Source organism: Enhydra lutris, unplaced genomic scaffold (assembly GCF_002288905.1).
Source record: "Enhydra lutris kenyoni isolate GAN:26980312 unplaced genomic scaffold, ASM228890v2 scaffoldscaffold13, whole genome shotgun sequence".
Classification (NCBI taxonomy): domain Eukaryota; kingdom Metazoa; phylum Chordata; class Mammalia; order Carnivora; family Mustelidae; genus Enhydra; species Enhydra lutris.
In genome coordinates, this window is record NW_019154097.1 from 38,993,995 (window position 1) to 39,010,739 (window position 16,745).

Below are 16,745 nucleotides of genomic sequence, written 5' to 3' on the forward strand. Positions count from 1 at the left end.
CCTCTGTGACCGAGACAGTGGTTTGGATTCAACTGGGAGCTCGCTCCACTTGCGGTGTTTGCTGTGTGGACCAGCCCCACGGTCCACTCTCGGGGAACGTGGCCCTGAAGGCACATTTCGCTCTGAGAACCAGGGGAAAATCTCCCACGACCTTAAGGCCTGAGGCGACTGCTGCCTTGTAACCCAGGGTGGGGGAGAGGGGTGGGGGGCTGAGGAGGAGAAAGCCAGGGCCGACTGTGACCAGGTGGCCGGTTTGAGAGTCATTAAAGCCACCGAGCCCCTCACCTGGTGGCTTCACAGCCAACAGCCAGCCCTTCCGTCTCATAGACCTCAGGGTGGGGTGGGGAGGAAGGTTCCCCTCCCTCCTCCTTAAGAGTGAGAAGAAATGCTTGGGCCCCCCACCCACCTAAGACCTTGTCATCTCAGAGCAAGGGACCCACAGAAACCTGGAAGAGAGCCCCAGCTGCCCTGCAGAAGGCCTCCTAGGGAGGAAGGGCCAGGGAGCCCCCTTCCCAGTGCCTGGCTGGGAGGACTGGAACCTGGCTCCCTGGGTAATCCCCCTTCCGTGACTTTAAATTCTCCCCGAGAACAAAAGAGATGGAAAGATCCCACCCGTGCCCACCACCCCACCCATGGGGAAGCTGTACCATCTTCAACTAATTACACACTCCTTAGCCAGCAGGCTGCGTGACTCATTCCTGACGAGAGCGAGAGAGAGAGAGAGAGAGAGAGAGAGAGAGCGTGAGCGAGAGAGTGCGCAGCCGGGTTCAAAATAACCCTTCGGGGCTGAAACACAAATTGTATTTCTGGAGGGGCTGCCCACGCTTCTCTCTCCCACGGCCCACATCAGGCCGCCAGAGCCCCTCTAGAAAACCCAGTCCACCCGTGCCCAGCACCTCAGTGCCGCCTGCCAGCCTCTGTTCTTGGAAGGCGCGAACGCCCCAGGAGGAAAACACCCCCAGGATCTCTGCGCCACCCACGCCTCTCCTGCCTCCTTTTGGAAGGAAGAGAGTGCCCCCCTCGGCCAGACTCGCTCAGACAGTGGCCCAGTCTCTTGTTTACAAAGGAACCAGCAGGCTGGTGCCCTTCTTCCCGCTCCAGGGCTGGGGGAGGGGGCGGGAGGGGAGCCCATGTCCCCGCGTGCTGGTTCCCAGCGTCTGCTCCTGGTGACCAGGGGGCCTCCCTTGATTGTTTGCGGCCGCTCTGCAGAGATGAAAATAACCTTTCCTTTCTGAGCTGCCCCTTTGATTTCGGCCTCTCGGAGCAGACGCGACTTCCCGTGTTTGGACAGTGCGCCGGCCGGCGCTATTTTGGCCTGCTGGCTTCCCCACAGCCTCCCTGGGCCCTTTATCTACAAAAACCATCTTTGGTCTCCAAGCCGCAGTGTCCTTCGATGGGCCACAGCTGGGGCCGGCGCCGCCCCATCTCCCCAGGCCCGACTGCGACCGGCCCAGCCTGTCCGAGTGGCCACAATCATTTGTATCGATCCCTATGGCCCAGGAGGCCCCCGGGGCGGGGGAATGGGGAATAGTCGTCTGGGTTTGGGGCAGGGGAGACACTGTCTACGTGGCTTAAGGACCCAAAAGCTCGTGTGTTCATGATCTGGCCTGGGAATCCCGGGCTGCCCAACTGGCAGGCCCTGGGGCGTCCTCCTAGCCCCGCACTCGGGGATGCGGAAACTGAAGCTGGGAGTGGATGGGAGACATGCCTGAGTCACACAGGAAGTTGGGATGGTGGCCGGGGGCCCCCGATGCTCCTTCCTGAGCTTTCTCTGCGCGGTAGCCACAGGAGGCAGCCGGGCCTCTGTGCCGCCCCGATAAGGCCGTTCAGAGAGGGACGCCGACCTTCTCAGGCGCCTGCAAGGACCCTGGCCCCACCCTGGAGGTTCCGCTCGCTACTGCTGGTTCTGTTTCCCGAGTCCTCATCCGGGGCTTCCCCTGGGGATAGACTGTCACCCTCCGGGCAGGCCTGGAGCTGACAAGAGGGCAGCCAAAGACGTGGAGACCAGGCTCGGAGGCTTCAGGAACCGGCTGGGTCCCCCCAAGTGCTGGCTCGCGGTGAACACCAGCCCTTTGCCGATGGACCCCGCTCTCAGACTCGATATGTGCCTGGAAGCAAAGCTTGCCACCCCCCTGCCGCTGGGTCCCACGTGCCCCCAGGCCCCATACCCTGCAAGCTTGCGGGTCCCTGGGCAGGTGGGCAGACTGCCCTGGCGGGCCCCGCGGGAAGAAGGGCGGCCTCAGAAGCTTCACTGTCCACATTTGCAAAGAATTCCACCCAGAGCCTATAAGAGGCATCCCAGAGGCGCCCCGGCTGCTTCCTAAGACTGGGGGGATGGAGGGCTCAGGAAAAAGCTCGAGAGAAGGCGCAGGCACCCTCGTCGGCTAAGGGGGGCCACTTTGCTGCTCTTGTCCCCAGGCCCACGGGTGAGAGGGTCACCCCAACCACGTCACCTTGTGAGTGAAGCCCAAACCTTCTATGAAACCCAGTCCTCGAGGGTCCCAAGGATGCCCACCTCCGCACCCTCAGCCCCATTCCTGTCTGGTGTCTAAAGTCGGGACTTTGGGTGGGTCTCCAGAAGACAAAACAAAAACCACCTAGTCCTTCCCGCCTCCAGTTCCCCCACCCCGGCCGCCACCACCAGCGACTGCCAAGCCTGACCTGCTCTGCTCGAAACAGGGAGCTGCCCCCCGAGCTTCTGGAACAGCAAGAGACCCTCCATGGTGGCCCTCGACAGCACAAGGCACTTGTCACCAGGGATTGTCTCCTGGCCGGGATAGCAGCAGGCCTGGGGCCACGCTGCTCCCAACAGCCTCCAACCCAGAGCCAGCCGTGACTGTCCAGGTGTCTCCAGGTGTGTCCCTAGCTCTGGGTCCCAGGCCCCAGGTAGACCCTTACTTGACATATCCGAGCGGTACCACCAGCCCCTGAAGCAGAAGGACTTATTCCCAATGCCTGATTCTGGGGTCTGGCCGCGCACCGAGGCCCCACTGGACCCCTGCTGTCTCCTCTCTGGCCTGCAGGGAGGGTGGAGCTGAGCCACTCCACATGCAGTGAGGAGCCTGGAGCATCCACAGGATCCCAGGCTTCCGGGCTCCACGGCACAACTCCCTCTGGGTCCCTATCACTGTCCTAACACTACGAGCAGTTGTGACAGGTGTTTCCACGCACATGGATGCTTGGCCCGAGCTTGGCTCACGATGACCCCTCAGAATGGTTCTCCTGAGCCAGTGCTGGGGTCACACATGGGCGCTCGGCACCCCCTCTAACTCACGGGCCAAACTGGTGGGAAGGGCTCCCTGAAAGCCAGGCTCCTGCCGCCTACTCAGATCCCGGGGGCAGGAGCCTGCGCAGGAAGGGCTCTCCCCCCCCCACCCCCCCGCCCCAGGCTCTGGCCTCACCCACCGAGCCCCGCCCGGCAGCCCCAGCCCTACCTGGCCTTGTGCGTCCGGTTCCCGACCAAAGTGGGGAGGCTGGCACTGGCGTTCGGGAACGGGGCCTCGGAGGACACGTTGGTCATGCCGTCGCTGTGCAGCTCCAGGTAGGACCCATTGAGCAGATAAGCTCCGGCCCCCTCGTTCTCCTCATAGTCCGCATACAGGCTCTCAGCTGCCGAGCTCCTCGGCGTGCCCGGCGCAAAGATGCTGTTGCCAGTCTCGTTGAAGGGGAGCTCCCTGGAGTCAGACCCTGTGCCCAAGAGCTGGTCGGAGATGACATTGGCAGAGAGGAGCCGCTGAGAGGGGAGACGTGCGTCCACCTCCTGGTCATCCTGGTCCCCTGCGAGAGCCGTCCCAGTGGCATTGCCGTCTATGAGGGAGACAGGTAGCTCACTCTCAAGGGCTGCCTCGTGTGGGCGCGAGGGCTGCCCCTGGGGGCAGGGGGTGGGAGGGAAGCTGGTGTGGCCAGCAGCAAAGACCCGAACCGGGAGCACCCCAGAGGCAGGCTTCTGCCTAGGAAGGGGGTGAAGGCCGCCACATAGAGGCGCGTGTGCAAGCCGGCCTGGACACCTCAGCACGTGAGCTTATCTGAAATGGGCCTGCCGGCCCCAGGCGGATGCACATAGCAAGCCTCCTGTCTGCGGGCCGCTGGGGACAGAAGACCCCCTTCTCCCTAGGAAGCCCCCGCCCCATCCTGTCCCTCCTGGTTACCTCGGAAGCCCTTGCCTCTGGGAGATCCCTCACAGGCCCCGCCGCCGGCCTGCTCGCACACCTCGTTGGTCTCCTGGCCCTTGCTCAGACCCGGCTCAATCCCCGGGCCCAGGTGGCCAAACAGCTGGTTGTCCAGGCGCTCGGAGGAGGTCTGGCCATAGAAGGAGCCGTTGTGCCGCAGGAAGCCCAGCAGCGCGGCGCCGTCCAGCTCCTGGCTCTCCGCGCTCTCAGACGCGGGCTCGGAGAAGCTGTAGTAGACAGGCTGTAGGCGGTGGGCGTGCGGCGGCTGGAGCAGCGTGTACTCGAAGGTGATGGAGGGACTCTTGCCATTCTGGTTCCACACCTGGGGGGGAGAGGAAGTGGGACCCCACCCCTTCCACACGAGCCTGGAGTGGCACCGAGGTTCAGTGCCCACCAGCCCCGAGGGCAAAGATGCACTTTTTTCCCGAGCTGCCAGGCCGTTTCCGGCCGTGGCCCGCAGCTGAGTCCTTCCCAGGGACTCAGCCTGGACCAAAGAAGGGGGCCTCCACCCAGGTTGCCCCTCACCCTTAGGCAGCCCGCACCCAAAGCCTGGGGAGCAGGAGCACACCCCAGGAGGGGCGGAGGGAGCTGTCCTCCCCAGGTGCAGGCCGTGGCGGGTGCCCGGATGTGCTACAAGTCACAAAGCTGACTAAAGCCCGATCTGCATTTTATTCTCGCCACAGGCCAGAAATCCGGGCACAGCTCTGGGAGAAAGAGCTAACCTGCCCCCAGGGCAGTTCTAGGAAGCTTGGAGAAAGGACACCAACCTAAGCGAAGGGTAAGGCCCTGGCAGAGGATGGGAGCATTAAGGAAAGGCGGCAAATCCCACCGAGTGACCATTTCCCGCAGGAGCACCCGGGGGGGCCTTCTGTACACCACAGTGAAAGGAATTGTGCCTGTGAGGAGGCGCTGGCATCATCTGGAGGGACAAGGAGGAATGCCGTTCAGTGTCCACAGACCACAGCAGATGGCGGGACACACCAGTATAACCGGCATCCCCACAATCGTCGCACCCTGGCCAGCTGCCAGGGTGGCCAGGAGGCCTGTCCCACAGAGACCTCTGCACACAGCCAGGAGGACAAAGGTCTCCCAGGGGACAAATAAACAGGCCCAGAAAACCAGCTTCTTGATCTATAAGATCGAAAGAGAATCAAGGATGAATATTCAAGGGGCCAAAGGCAGCTGCCCTGGGAAATTCCATCCCCACCTGATTTCCAGGGCCAGCATTCAGACCCACAAACCACTGACCAACGGCCAGGGCCTTGGAAGAAGACCACAAGTTTATAGGGTAACGATGCCCCCTGCTCTTCTCCCAAAGAGCTGACCGTCACTGATAGTTAACGGTTCACTGGAGAAATGGGTAGGTATTAGCGAACCGGGGTCCAAGTTGTCACGGTTAATCAGGGACCCAAGCCATCATCCCTGCCCCCTGTGAGTGGGAGGGCATATGGGGGACTAGTGGCCGACTATGGCCCCAGTCTGGCTCACGGTGTGTCTGCTGGAAGCAAGGCTTCCCCGGTTCCAAGTTCATGGCTGGTAGTCAGCTCCTCAGCCCGCCGGGTAAGAGCTACTGTAGCGGGGAGAGCTGAGGGGAAGCTCATGAGCCCAGGCACCTCCCCATCCCCATCCGAGAAAGCAAATGGAAAACGATATTGCACCCTGGGGCAATTACAGAGATTAGTGCCACTCCCGGAGGCCTGAAGAAGACGAGGCAGTGGCCCCCACCTCCCTCACCGATCTCAACAGTTTGGCCCCTATGGAAACAAGACAGGTCCAGGAGGGTGATGGAGAGCCCCCCATACCCACCCAAGCCGGGGCCCCAGCGGCAGCCCTGCGACAGAGACGGCGCTTCTCCTGGAGCAGATTCACAGGACCTCAAGCTGATTGCAGTGGCTGCTCATGGGGCGAATGCCTTCTTTTCAAACCCGACCAGGGAGGAGTGGTTTTAGTTCCTGGGACGGACAACAGTACACGTTGGCAGTTTTGCCCCAGGGCGGTGTTCACCAAATCCTGCTCCCCGACTTCCTACAGTGCAAGGGGGTCTGGACCGTTCTACAGAACCTCACACGGGTCCTCTTCACAGCTAACATCTACCGGACCAGCGGACCAGGAAATGGTCCAGGAGGCCTCAGTAAAGCATCTGTATTCCGGAGGATCAAATGTTAAACTCTATAAAGATTCAGTTCCCAGCCCCCACCGGAGAACACCCCAGGACTCAGTGGCCTTGGGCGCGCCAGGACATCTCCTTGAAAGTAAAGGTCACATCTTATTCCTCCCTTATGACGAATTTGGGACATAGCGTATTTCGTGTTCGGGAATGCTGGTCCAACCCACATCCTGGATGCCTTAGGAAGCTGCCAGGTCTCGGTGGGGTCCTGGGGAGAAGGGGCTCTGTGGCAGGTCTAGGCAGTGGGGTAAACAGTAACAGAGAGACCTGGGGAAAGACGTCATGTGGACCGTACTGGCCAGCCTCGATAAGACAGTGACAAAAGAGTCCCCTAGCGTTCTGGAGCAAGGCCACGCTGCCCACGGCAAACCAATATGCATTGTTTGGAAAAGAGCTTCTGACACACTACCGGGCCCTACTAGAGATGGACCCGTGGGACCCCAGGACATCAAGGGACCCATGCAGCCAGAGTGGAACTCCACCAAGTTACTCAGTCGGGAGGGCCTGGCAGTGGTCCAACGGTGAGCCGGGATCGTCACATCCAGACTAGGTACAATCGGGGCAGAGGCTGGATGAGCAGCTGATGGAAACCCTCGGCCTCTGAGCCCCCACCCAACACCTACCACTCACAGCCGCAGCTGCGCGAGGTGCCATGAGGACGAAGTCAGGGAGGAGGAAAATGGCCAAACTTGAGCCTGCGATGGGTCAGCTCCGTGTGGGGGTACGAGCTGAAAACGGGCCTGATTCACTAGGGCCCCACTCAGGGACGGCTTCGCAAAATTGCCGCAAAGGGAAATCCTCCCAGCGGGCTTCCTGCTGTGTGTGCGGCGTGAGCCCTGCTCTGTAGCAAACGCAGAGCAGCACAGGTGAGGACGTGTACTGACTCGTGGCAGGGCGGCCTGTGGCTTGGGTGGTGGGTCGGGGTCCTGGTGGCAAAGGTGTAAGACTGGGGAGGAGGAGGTCTGGAGTAGATACTGGGGCCGGATCCGTGGTTGTAAGACGCCGCGCACACCAGGGGGCATCCCCATGGGAGGGGACTGAGCCACCAAGTGATGGGTGGACGGCCATGCCGGTTGACCCAGGCCAGCCTCTGCCATCAGTCTGCCCACGGATGGCAGGTGTGTGATGGGAACAGCCATGGTGGCAAGGGGCAGACTAGGCGTAGCCTCGAGGGCGAGGTGCTCACCCTCCACGGCAGCTCTAGCTCCTTCCTCGATGGGAAGTCCCGCCGTCGGTGCTGGCCATCTGGCACGGACCCTCCGGCTACCTTGCAGCCCTGAGGGGCCATCGGCTCTCTGAGGGTAAGGGGAGCACTGGAGACTGCGTTCTGTCCTGGCAGGGGAAGTGACCGATTTTCTGATGCTGAGGTGGCCTTTCCCGCCCACAAGGCCTCACGCCCACACGAGAGGCCTCACAGAGCCTCTGATCCGCTGAGACAGGCTACCAGGGACGTTGAGTAGGACAAAGGGACCTACTTTCTAGCAAAGGAGGCGCCACGGCGGGCACATGATCCTGAGATCCACGGGGCCCACCCTGGGCTGCGTCACGCAGATGCTGCCTGCCTGAGAACGAGGTGCCAAGAAACGGGGGGGTGTGGCAGGGGACACTGTTATACCATGTCCCAGGTCCCCAGTGGGCAGACTGCTTGGGTCTGGGAAGCACAGAGCGGACATCGCAGTGGTCACCATTCCCTGGGACCCCGTGGGCATCTGGGGTTCCCGGCCCCTGGGGCTCGAGGGTCTGCAGGTCTATAGGTTGCACTTGCCGGCGGTGGGGTGGGGCGGGACACTGTCAGCAGGAGACACAGCAAGAACGTCACTCAACTGTCAGCTCTGACTGCCACCTGGTCCACTTGGTACCTTATGTCAGGACGGCATCAGGAAAGGAACGGCCGCCCTGGCGGGGAATTAATCCTGACCGCCAAGGATGCTTCAACCCTAGGGGCAGAGAATGTATCCGGTTCCCTGCTGGGGCCCCTCCGGCTCCCCCCTGCCCATTTCGGATGGTAACTGGGTAAGAACGGGGATGGAAAAAGGGCCTGGAGACCGGGAGCCCAGACCCCTTCAGTAAGAAGGACACGGACACCTGGCCAGGTGAGCCACCTAGACTAGCAGAGGGCAGTCTGGAGTGGCTAGGGGAGGAGGCAAGTTCTAGGATCCGCAGCAGCCCCCGTGACGAGCCGCTGTCCGTCCCACCAGCCTTCCTGGGAGGCTCCCTGGGAAGAAGCCAACCGGAATTCCAGAGCCAAGGTAAGCCCGTTCTACAGAGCAAATGGATAGGAGCAGGTGTGGCGCCGTGTCCCCAGGCCCTGCCGTTCAGTGAGATGCCCGGAGCGTCTCTGGACAGTTCACAGCGAGACCTGGCCCAGCAACTAACCTCAGCCAAAGAGACCTGCCTCTCCCAAGGTCACGCCCTTTGCCCCGTGGCTTCCGGCCTTTCTGCCTCAACTCGACATGGCTCTGAGGGGCCCCTGCAACCCCAGGGCCCCCAGGGGGGTCAGCTGAGACGCCACACCTCGTCTCCTGAGAACACCCCCAACCCCGCCCCACAGACCTCTGTCCCAATGTCTGCGTCCTGGGACCCTGACCTGCAACGCGGCTCCCCCAGCTGGGGCGAAGCCGGGCAGCCAGCCTGCCTCAGGGGCCGCTCCCACGGAAGGTGCAGAGGTCTGTGGCCCCCAGGAGGTTCTGGGGCCATCCTGGGAAGCTCCTCAGCCAAGAAGCCGTGGGGGGGTGGACAGCCCCCCCCGATTCCAGAAGGCTCCGCACAGCCGTTACAGGAACAACTGGTTGGGGCAGCGGGCTGACCTGGCTCAGAGCACAGCGGTGTCGCGGACCAGCCTGGGCCCGCGCCCGTCACTGGCTCCACATGCCCAGGCTTCTCCTCTCAAGGGAGGATACGGGTGCCCAACCTGCTGGGATCTGGAAATCACATGGGTCAGGTGGGTGGGTTCTGCCCCAGCGTATCCCTCGGCTTCTACAAAAGCCATCAGACTTTGAAAAATGTCAGAACTGCCCAACCAGATGTCACCTGATTTCAGTGACAAGTCCTCTCCCATTTTCTTGGTGCTGGGGCACAAGTGGCAACGGCACTCATTTCTAGACAGTGGCCATGGGAAAGCTTGTGGTAAGCTGAGTGGAGCCGGCGCAAACTCTCTCCTCCCCTCGGCTCCCTCCCTGCCCCGTCCCCAGAAGCCAGGAGCATCCTGCAGGGACAGTGGGGGCGGGGCAGGGGCCACCAGCACTGCCCTGGTCCCACAACATCAACATTGCGGACGTGGCAAGAATGCCCGTGTCAGTGGAGCCGGGGCAGGGAACTAGGAGGGTGAGGGGGGGATAAACTCCCCACTGCGGAGTGGGGAGGGGCCCTTATCCCCGCAGCCCCAACTAGTTTCCCATCCTCAGCAACTCCCGCTGATCCCGATGACTGCCATTCCCGGCTATGCAGACCCACCAGGGTCACCAGCCGCAGTGGAGAAGGAGGGAAGGAGGGAGTTAACGGATGAGTGAGTGAATGATAAATAAAGAATGAATGAGTGAATGAATGAATGATTATGGACATCAGGGAGGGTGTGTGCTATGGCGAGTGCTGTGGGGTATGTAAACCTGGCGACTCACAGACCTGTACCCCGGGGGCTAATAATATGTCATATGTTAATAAAAATGTTTTTCAAAAGAGTGAAAGAATGAATGATAATGAATGAGTGAATGAAAGAGTGAAGTTGATGAACGAGTGAATGAATGAACGAGTGGACGGACGAGTGAGCGCGTGCAGGACCAGCCACCAACCCCTGGGGTGGGGCTGAGAAGGCGGCGGCCGCACAGTGACCAGGTAAATGAGGTGATACACTAACGGGTTGTTGGAGACGATGTGACGGACAGACCCCAGGTGGCGGGTGAGCAAGGAAGTGACCGGGAGACCCCGCCTCGCGGGCCAGAGGGGCCATCTGTGCGCGGCACCAGACACTCCCCGCGATGCCGCCAGCCCCGGCCCGGCTCACCCACCATGACGTTCAGGCCCTGGTTGGTGGGTCCCTGCGCCACGATGTACTCAATGCCGGTCTCGTAGATGTCCATGGGCCGCCGGTACTTGACCACGGTGCCCGCGATGTTGAAGTTCTTGGGGCTGTCCACCTTGAAGTTGCCGTTGAAGAAGTAGTAGCCGGCTTCATCTGCAAGGGCTGGAAGGGCAAAGCCGCCCCGGCACCTGAGCTGGCCAGGCCAGAGGAGGGGGAGGGACGTGGAGCAGCATCACCCACCCAGGCAGCCACGGCCAGCTCAGCTCTGTGACCCGCCCCAGGACACTCCCTGCTTCGAGGGAGGCGGGGGCTCCGACCATGTCCAGCCCGTGGCCCTGCCCTGGAAATAGTAAGGAGGAGTGAACATACTTTCCCATCAGCCTAAATTGTCCAGGAGATGGATTGGGCTGGCCTGGAGCCTGGTGGTCCCGTCCAGCCACCTTTAAAGAGGCACGATGAGCAGCATCAGGGCTAAGGGACCAGGAGGACCAGAAGGGCTCAGAGACTGGGGAAGGCACACAGCGGACATCAGGTGTTGGCTGGCTCAGGGCTGAGCCATCGGCACGGCCCTGCTGCAAATTCACTCTGGGACCCTGGGTGAGTTGCCGCCCACCCAGCTTCCCACCTTGGAAAAGGGACCACACGTCGGGAGGGGACCCCAGGGGTGACACTGTAGCCCTGGCCTGACTGGCCCAGAAAGCTGTCCCAGCGGCCCCAGTGGGCCCTGCTGGACTACTGCAAGCTTACGGGCCACCTGCCGTCCCCGGGAGCCCTGACCTTCTGTGGCCAGAGCTGCCGTGACCAGGCTGACCATTTACACAATCAGTCCGCTCTCCCCAGTGTGGCAGAGGACAGCCTGGGCACAGGCTGAGTCACCCTCTCATTGAGACGGGGTGTGGGTGGACACTTGGCACAGAGGACCTCCGGAGGATGGCCACTCCCAGGGCCTGACCCGGGCCTGATGACGCCCAGATAGCAGGAACGTGTGTGCAACCCTCAGCACCCGTCTCCTGCCAGCCCCAGAGGCCGGAGCCCCTGCCCAGAGCTGGGCTGATCGTTTGGGGCCGCTGGGTGGCCTGGGGCTGTGGAGGGCTAGCAGAGGGGCTGGGAGCCTTGGGCCTAGGGGATGGGAATGAGGAGGGGGTCTGCATGCTGGGGCACAGCGTGCCTTTCAGAGGCTGTCCTTAGAGCCAGTTCCGGAAACCGGCCTGAGGGCGGGGAAGAGCTCCGTTTCCAGAGCTCCTGATGAAATCCGGGCAGAGGAGCCCGGCCGCTCATTTATTCTCAGGCAGAGCAACCAGCAAGACGCATCTGCTGGAAAAACATCCTTGAGGGAGCAGTATCAGAAAAGAGCGTGAATGACCGCCAGGCTTTGCGCCCCGGGGGTGTGCTGGGCCCTGCCGCCAGGTCCGTGCACAGGGCTAAGCCACCGGCCGGCCTCCGAAGCCTGTTTCCTGACAGCAGTGACCTTCCTTCCTGCGGCTCTCCCGCTGCTCAGAGGCCGTCCTCGCTGTTTCCTCGTGTCTGGTTCAAGAGCGATACTCTGCAGCCAGCTCCAAGAACACAGTGTTTCCTGGCCTCGCCACCCTCCCAGCAGGGGACAGAGCCACTGGCCTGGCAGAGGCCTGGCTCCCAAGCCGGGGTGGCGGGGCCCGGGGCCCCACGTGTGCAGAGCTGCTGGCAAGGGGGTGGGGCTCGGGGGCCTCAAGGGCGGAGAGCCCAGGCCAGGTCCCTCCTGGGGGACCACTGGCAGAGTCCCCACTCACAGCATCCCCCGAGGAGGGTGGGCGTCCCCCCGCCCGTCCTGGCTCCCACGCACTGCTCTGAGATGCGGGGACGTGAGCCGGGCGTCGGGGCAGGCTTCCCTGCTGGGGTCCCTGGCCCGCCCCGAACCGGGCAAGGCCAGGTGCAGGACGGCTTACCAGCGGCCGCGCCCACCCACCCACTTCAGCCAGAAGGGCCTCAGGCTGCCCTCCGGGAGTGAGGACCAGGACATTGCCAGGCCAACTCTCCGACTACACAGGGACACTTCCCAGAAATTGTCACCAACCTGGGGCCTCCCCACCTCAGCCACTCACGCTAATCACTACAGAATCCTCAAGTTGAAGGCCCCTCCCTGCCCCGGCCCCGCGCCCCCCAGAGACCATGCAGCGGAGAGAGCCAGGACCTGAGAGCCGCCAGGCCTGAGTCTGAGGCGGAGCCTCTGCTTCACATGCCCCATGGCCTCCTGCTGGCCACCGACCTGCTCTTTTTCCTTCTCAACCTACTCACTTCCTGAGTCTCACTCTTGTGCCCTGGGGTGGGGGGCAGCCAGAGAACCCCACCTCTAGCGTCCCCAGCTTCGCCTCCGCCAGGCTCTCCAGGGACGGGGAACTTGCTACCTGTCCTCACCGGCCCCTCCTTTGTCGAGCGGCTCTGAGTATAGGCCCTTCCACACTTGGGGATGAGGTCAGTTTCCCTAGCACCCCCCGACACACAAAGACACACACCCAGGTCAAGTTCTGGCTCCTGGGGCCTAACCCTCTCCTGCGGGCCAGATCCAAGGTCAAGCGTCCCTCCCGCATCCAGACGTTTCCGCGGCCCACAAAACCCGAGCAGCACCGGGCCCCACCCACGTACCCAGGACGTCAGCAGACTTCTTCCGCTCCACAATCTGGATGTCTCGGGCCCCGGCTGGGATGTGGGTCACCAGAGAGTAACCTGGGGGAAACGGGATGATAGCGAACAGTGGGTCAGCCATGGCCACCACCTCTTGGCTAGAAAGTCCCCACCCTCCCGTGCTCCTGGGGGGTGAGGGGCTGAGGCAGCCCTCCCTGAACGGCTACACCCAGACCCAAGACCCAACTCCAAGGCCCTCAGAAAAGCCCTGTGCCGCTGAGGGCTGGCTTGCCACCCAGGTTCCATGACCCTCTCCTGTCAAGGTCATGGGTGACCACACTCCTCAGTCCCTGCCCTAGCCCCTCTGGACAGACCCCACAGGCCACAGATACCCTAAATCTGCTAGGGGCTGGCAGAATTAGGTCCTACCCTGCCCTGTGCCACTGAGATGGCCCTGAGCCCCTGGGCTTCCGTCTCCTCATCTATGCATGGGGACACTGGCTCCCACTTGAGGCCCTTGGGATGGTTTTTGCAGGGCACTGAGCCTCACCCTGGGGACCCTCCACAGAGACCCCCAATAACGGGACCTAGGGTCTTGGGGGACAGGGGTCTGAGGAAGAGAGAGGTGCTCCCCGCAGAGAGTAGAGGGTGGTCTGAGGAGAAGGAGGAAAGACTTTAAAAGCCTGGAGATAAAAACGTTTCCCAGGAAAGACTGGTGATCATGTTTTCAGAAATCGGGTTTGCGGAGGGTGACGCCTATGTCACAGGAGAGTGCATCTGCCTCTGCCCCCTGCAGGCCTGCCCCTCCCCCAGCCCTGAGCTGGCCCCTCCCAGCCAGAGGGTGCTAAGTGGCTCTGGGCCAGGGCACGGGGGACAGGGGGTGCCGTGGTCTGCAGCGGGGGCCCATTCCCGCGGTGTTAGCCCCCCCCATGGCGGCTAAGCTCAGGCTCCCTGGGTGCTGGGCTGGGCGTGGAGAGAACGGGGTGGGGAGGTGCACACTAGCCCCCTCGCCCTGGCAGTGTTTCCGCTGCACACTGGTAGTACAGAGAGCGGGGAAAAGAGCGGGAGAGGAGGGCTTGGGTTAATGGTCATTGCTCTAACTGTAGGGTTCAGAGAATTCCTTCTTAAATTAGCAGCCGGCCCACAAGGTTCCTACGCCTTTAATAACGGCCTTTGCACCGGCAGGGCTGGCGCCACGGTGAGCGGTGAGCGGGCCTGCGTTTATCAGGAAGCATGTGGGGCGGCTCTTAGGACCCCGGATCCCAGAGCCAGGCTGTCTGGGCTTGGACCCCACTCTGCCACCTCTGGCTGTGTGAACTCACGCTGGTTTCTTCGCCGCTCTCTGCCTGTGTTCACACCTGCCGCGTGCCCATCCCTTTCTGGCAATGTTCTGAGGTGTGAGAGCCCCGGCCCGGCACCCAGGCAGATGTCGGCGGGATCGGAAGTGTCAGCCTCTAGCCCCCCAAGGGGGCAGTTCCATGGGCATGGACCGTGTCTCTCAGGCCTTTGTGTAGCCCCCAGAACATGGCCCTGGGCGCTCAGAGGGAGATGCGCTGCTGTCTCCATGCCCCGGAATTTGGCAGAAAGCCCCCCACCTCGCTGGCTGTGTGTTCTTCAGACCCCCAACTGGCTGTTTGGCCCTGGGTTCCCCATCTCAGACCCTCCCTCCTACCTTTATCCTGTTCCTCCTCAGTCCGGCCTGCCCATCCTGGCATCCCACATCCACACCCTATCATTAACTCCAAAATTACCCCTCCTGTGGGGAGTGGGACTTCCAGGACACGGCTGGGGTCCCCACGGCCCCAGGGCCGAGGTGGCTCCGAGTCCGGACTTGCCCAGCTTCCCTCCGGAACCTTGAGCTGGTGTTCCCACGGCGGGCCTCAGTTTCCCCATGTGCCCGCCTTCCCCAGTCTGACCCCGTGAGTATTCACTGAGACCCAGAAATGCAGTCAGCTCCACACCGAGAGCTGAAGTGCATTGTTCTAAACCACAAAGTCCTGTCTCGCGCTCAGACCCCCTGGCTGCCCACCACGCCCCACCAGCCCCAGCCGAGCCACAGCAAACCGGCACACCGGACGGACGGATGGACGTGCCGCTGCCTGGGGAAGGGCGAGATTGGCTTGGTGCTGGAATCGGCCTCCGCACCTCTTCAGCTCCCTGAAACTCAGGTTCGGGGGCTCAGGCCCCAGAATCCTCATACCTAGACTCAAATCTCACATCAGCTGTGAAGAGGGGAAATGTGCCTCAGTTTCCCCCTTTTGGGGCTGCTGCAATGGTCAAACATGATCCCCCATCCAAGGGTGCCCTGAGGCGCCTGGTATGCAGTAGGTACTCAATAAAGAGCGGCCCAGGATTCCTAGCCAAAGGGGGGTCTCCCGGAGCACCTGGCCGGCCCACCCTGGGCCCAGTGGGGAGGATCAGGGGACCCGAGAGGGAAGGGAACTTGGCAGAGGCGCTCAGCAGCTCGGGCTCAGGCTCACTGCGGGGCCCTGGGTGAGGGGCTCTTACCGAGGTGGGCGTTCCCTTTGCGGTAGTTGCCGGTCACGTGGGTGCAGCTGCTCCCGTCCCCCTGGCAGACGCCACACTTGTCCAGCGTGTGGGTGGAGAAGAGCACCCCGTCACAGCCGATGGGCTGCAGGAAGGGAGGCGGAGAGGGCCGCTGGGAGGGCGCCGAGACCCGGGCCCCGGGGGCCGCGACGGCCACAGGCAGACAGGCGGGGCGCTCAGTGCAACGAGACCAGCAGGACTTTTGCTACAATGTTTAACAACCTCACATTTTCCAGACACGCAAACCCCCCGCAGGTCGGTGAGCTTGCAGGACGTGCCGTCGCGGGCGGGGACCATGAGCTGCCTCTGGCCGTCCACGGTGGTGCAGTGCAGGTCGCAGGGCTTGCTGGAGATGTGGACATAGTCGTCTGAGGGGGAGACGGAGGCTGTCAGGGGCGGGGGGTGGGGGACGCGGAGGGATTGGGGCCTTCCCCTCTCCCTCCATGGAGACCGAGCTCCTCCCACCCATAGCACAGATGTAAAAACTCAGGCCTGGAGCGTGCAAGGGGCTTGCCCGGGGTCTCAGTGGCAAAATCAGACCAAGATGCGGGGGGTCTGGCCCAGCCTGGGGTCCACGAGTTCCAGCTTCTGCCTCCTTGCAAGTGGAGGGCAGGTCCCTCTCCTCAGCAGGTCCAAACCAACTGCTGGCCCTGTGCTGTGGGTCCTGGGCACCCCAGCACTCACTCCACGAGTGAGAGACCAACTGATGCTCACTGCCGTCTGTGACCTTGGACAAGCCCCTCCCTCATGTGTCACCTTCCCGCCTGCCCACCCGTCCGCATTAGGGAGCCATCAGGTGGGGGGTGGGGGATGCCCCTGCCTTCTGCCCCCCGCTAGGCAGCCCCAGGCCTGGTACCAGGGTACAGGGGCTTCCACTGGTGCGTCCGCCCGTCGTACACACGGGAGTTGAAGGAGATGCACTGCTCCTCCCGGAAGCTCCTCCCGTCTGGTGGGCACTCCTGCAGGGCGACAGACGGGAGGCTCCAGGAGGAACTCAGCCTGACAAAGGCATTTTTGTCGGGGCTAAGCAGGAAGCGGCTGCGGCAGGGATGGCCGGGCCAGAGCCGAGGCCCACATGGTGGCCTCTCGTTCTCCCTCAGTGTCACTCGCTCTCTGGAAGGAGCAAGGACAAGCAAAGGGCAGCTGCCGTCCATGAAGCACGTCCATGCGCCTGCCCTCCTCATGCGCTGGGCAGGGTCCTTCTGTGTCCCCGCCAGCCTGGCCTCCTCCCCGGACGCGCTGGGGT

The 16,745-nt window shown here is 62.5% G+C and overlaps 1 protein-coding gene across 1 annotated transcript in view; it reads right to left on the reverse strand.

The window, feature by feature from the left end:
• The window catches only part of LOC111146096 (ADAMTS like 2), a 29,538-nt gene that overhangs the window by 10,224 nt on the left and 2,569 nt on the right, over positions 1 to 16,745 (reverse strand). The window contains exons 4-10 of the mRNA XM_022501479.1: positions 16,356 to 16,458; positions 15,722 to 15,867; positions 15,461 to 15,584; positions 12,974 to 13,054; positions 10,341 to 10,516; positions 4,149 to 4,491; positions 3,435 to 3,807 (exon numbers count right to left, since the gene is read on the reverse strand). Of these exons, the coding sequence (XP_022357187.1) occupies positions 3,435 to 3,807; positions 4,149 to 4,491; positions 10,341 to 10,516; positions 12,974 to 13,054; positions 15,461 to 15,584; positions 15,722 to 15,867; positions 16,356 to 16,458 (1,346 nt within the window). The remainder of the gene's footprint in view (positions 1 to 3,434; positions 3,808 to 4,148; positions 4,492 to 10,340; positions 10,517 to 12,973; positions 13,055 to 15,460; positions 15,585 to 15,721; positions 15,868 to 16,355; positions 16,459 to 16,745) is intronic.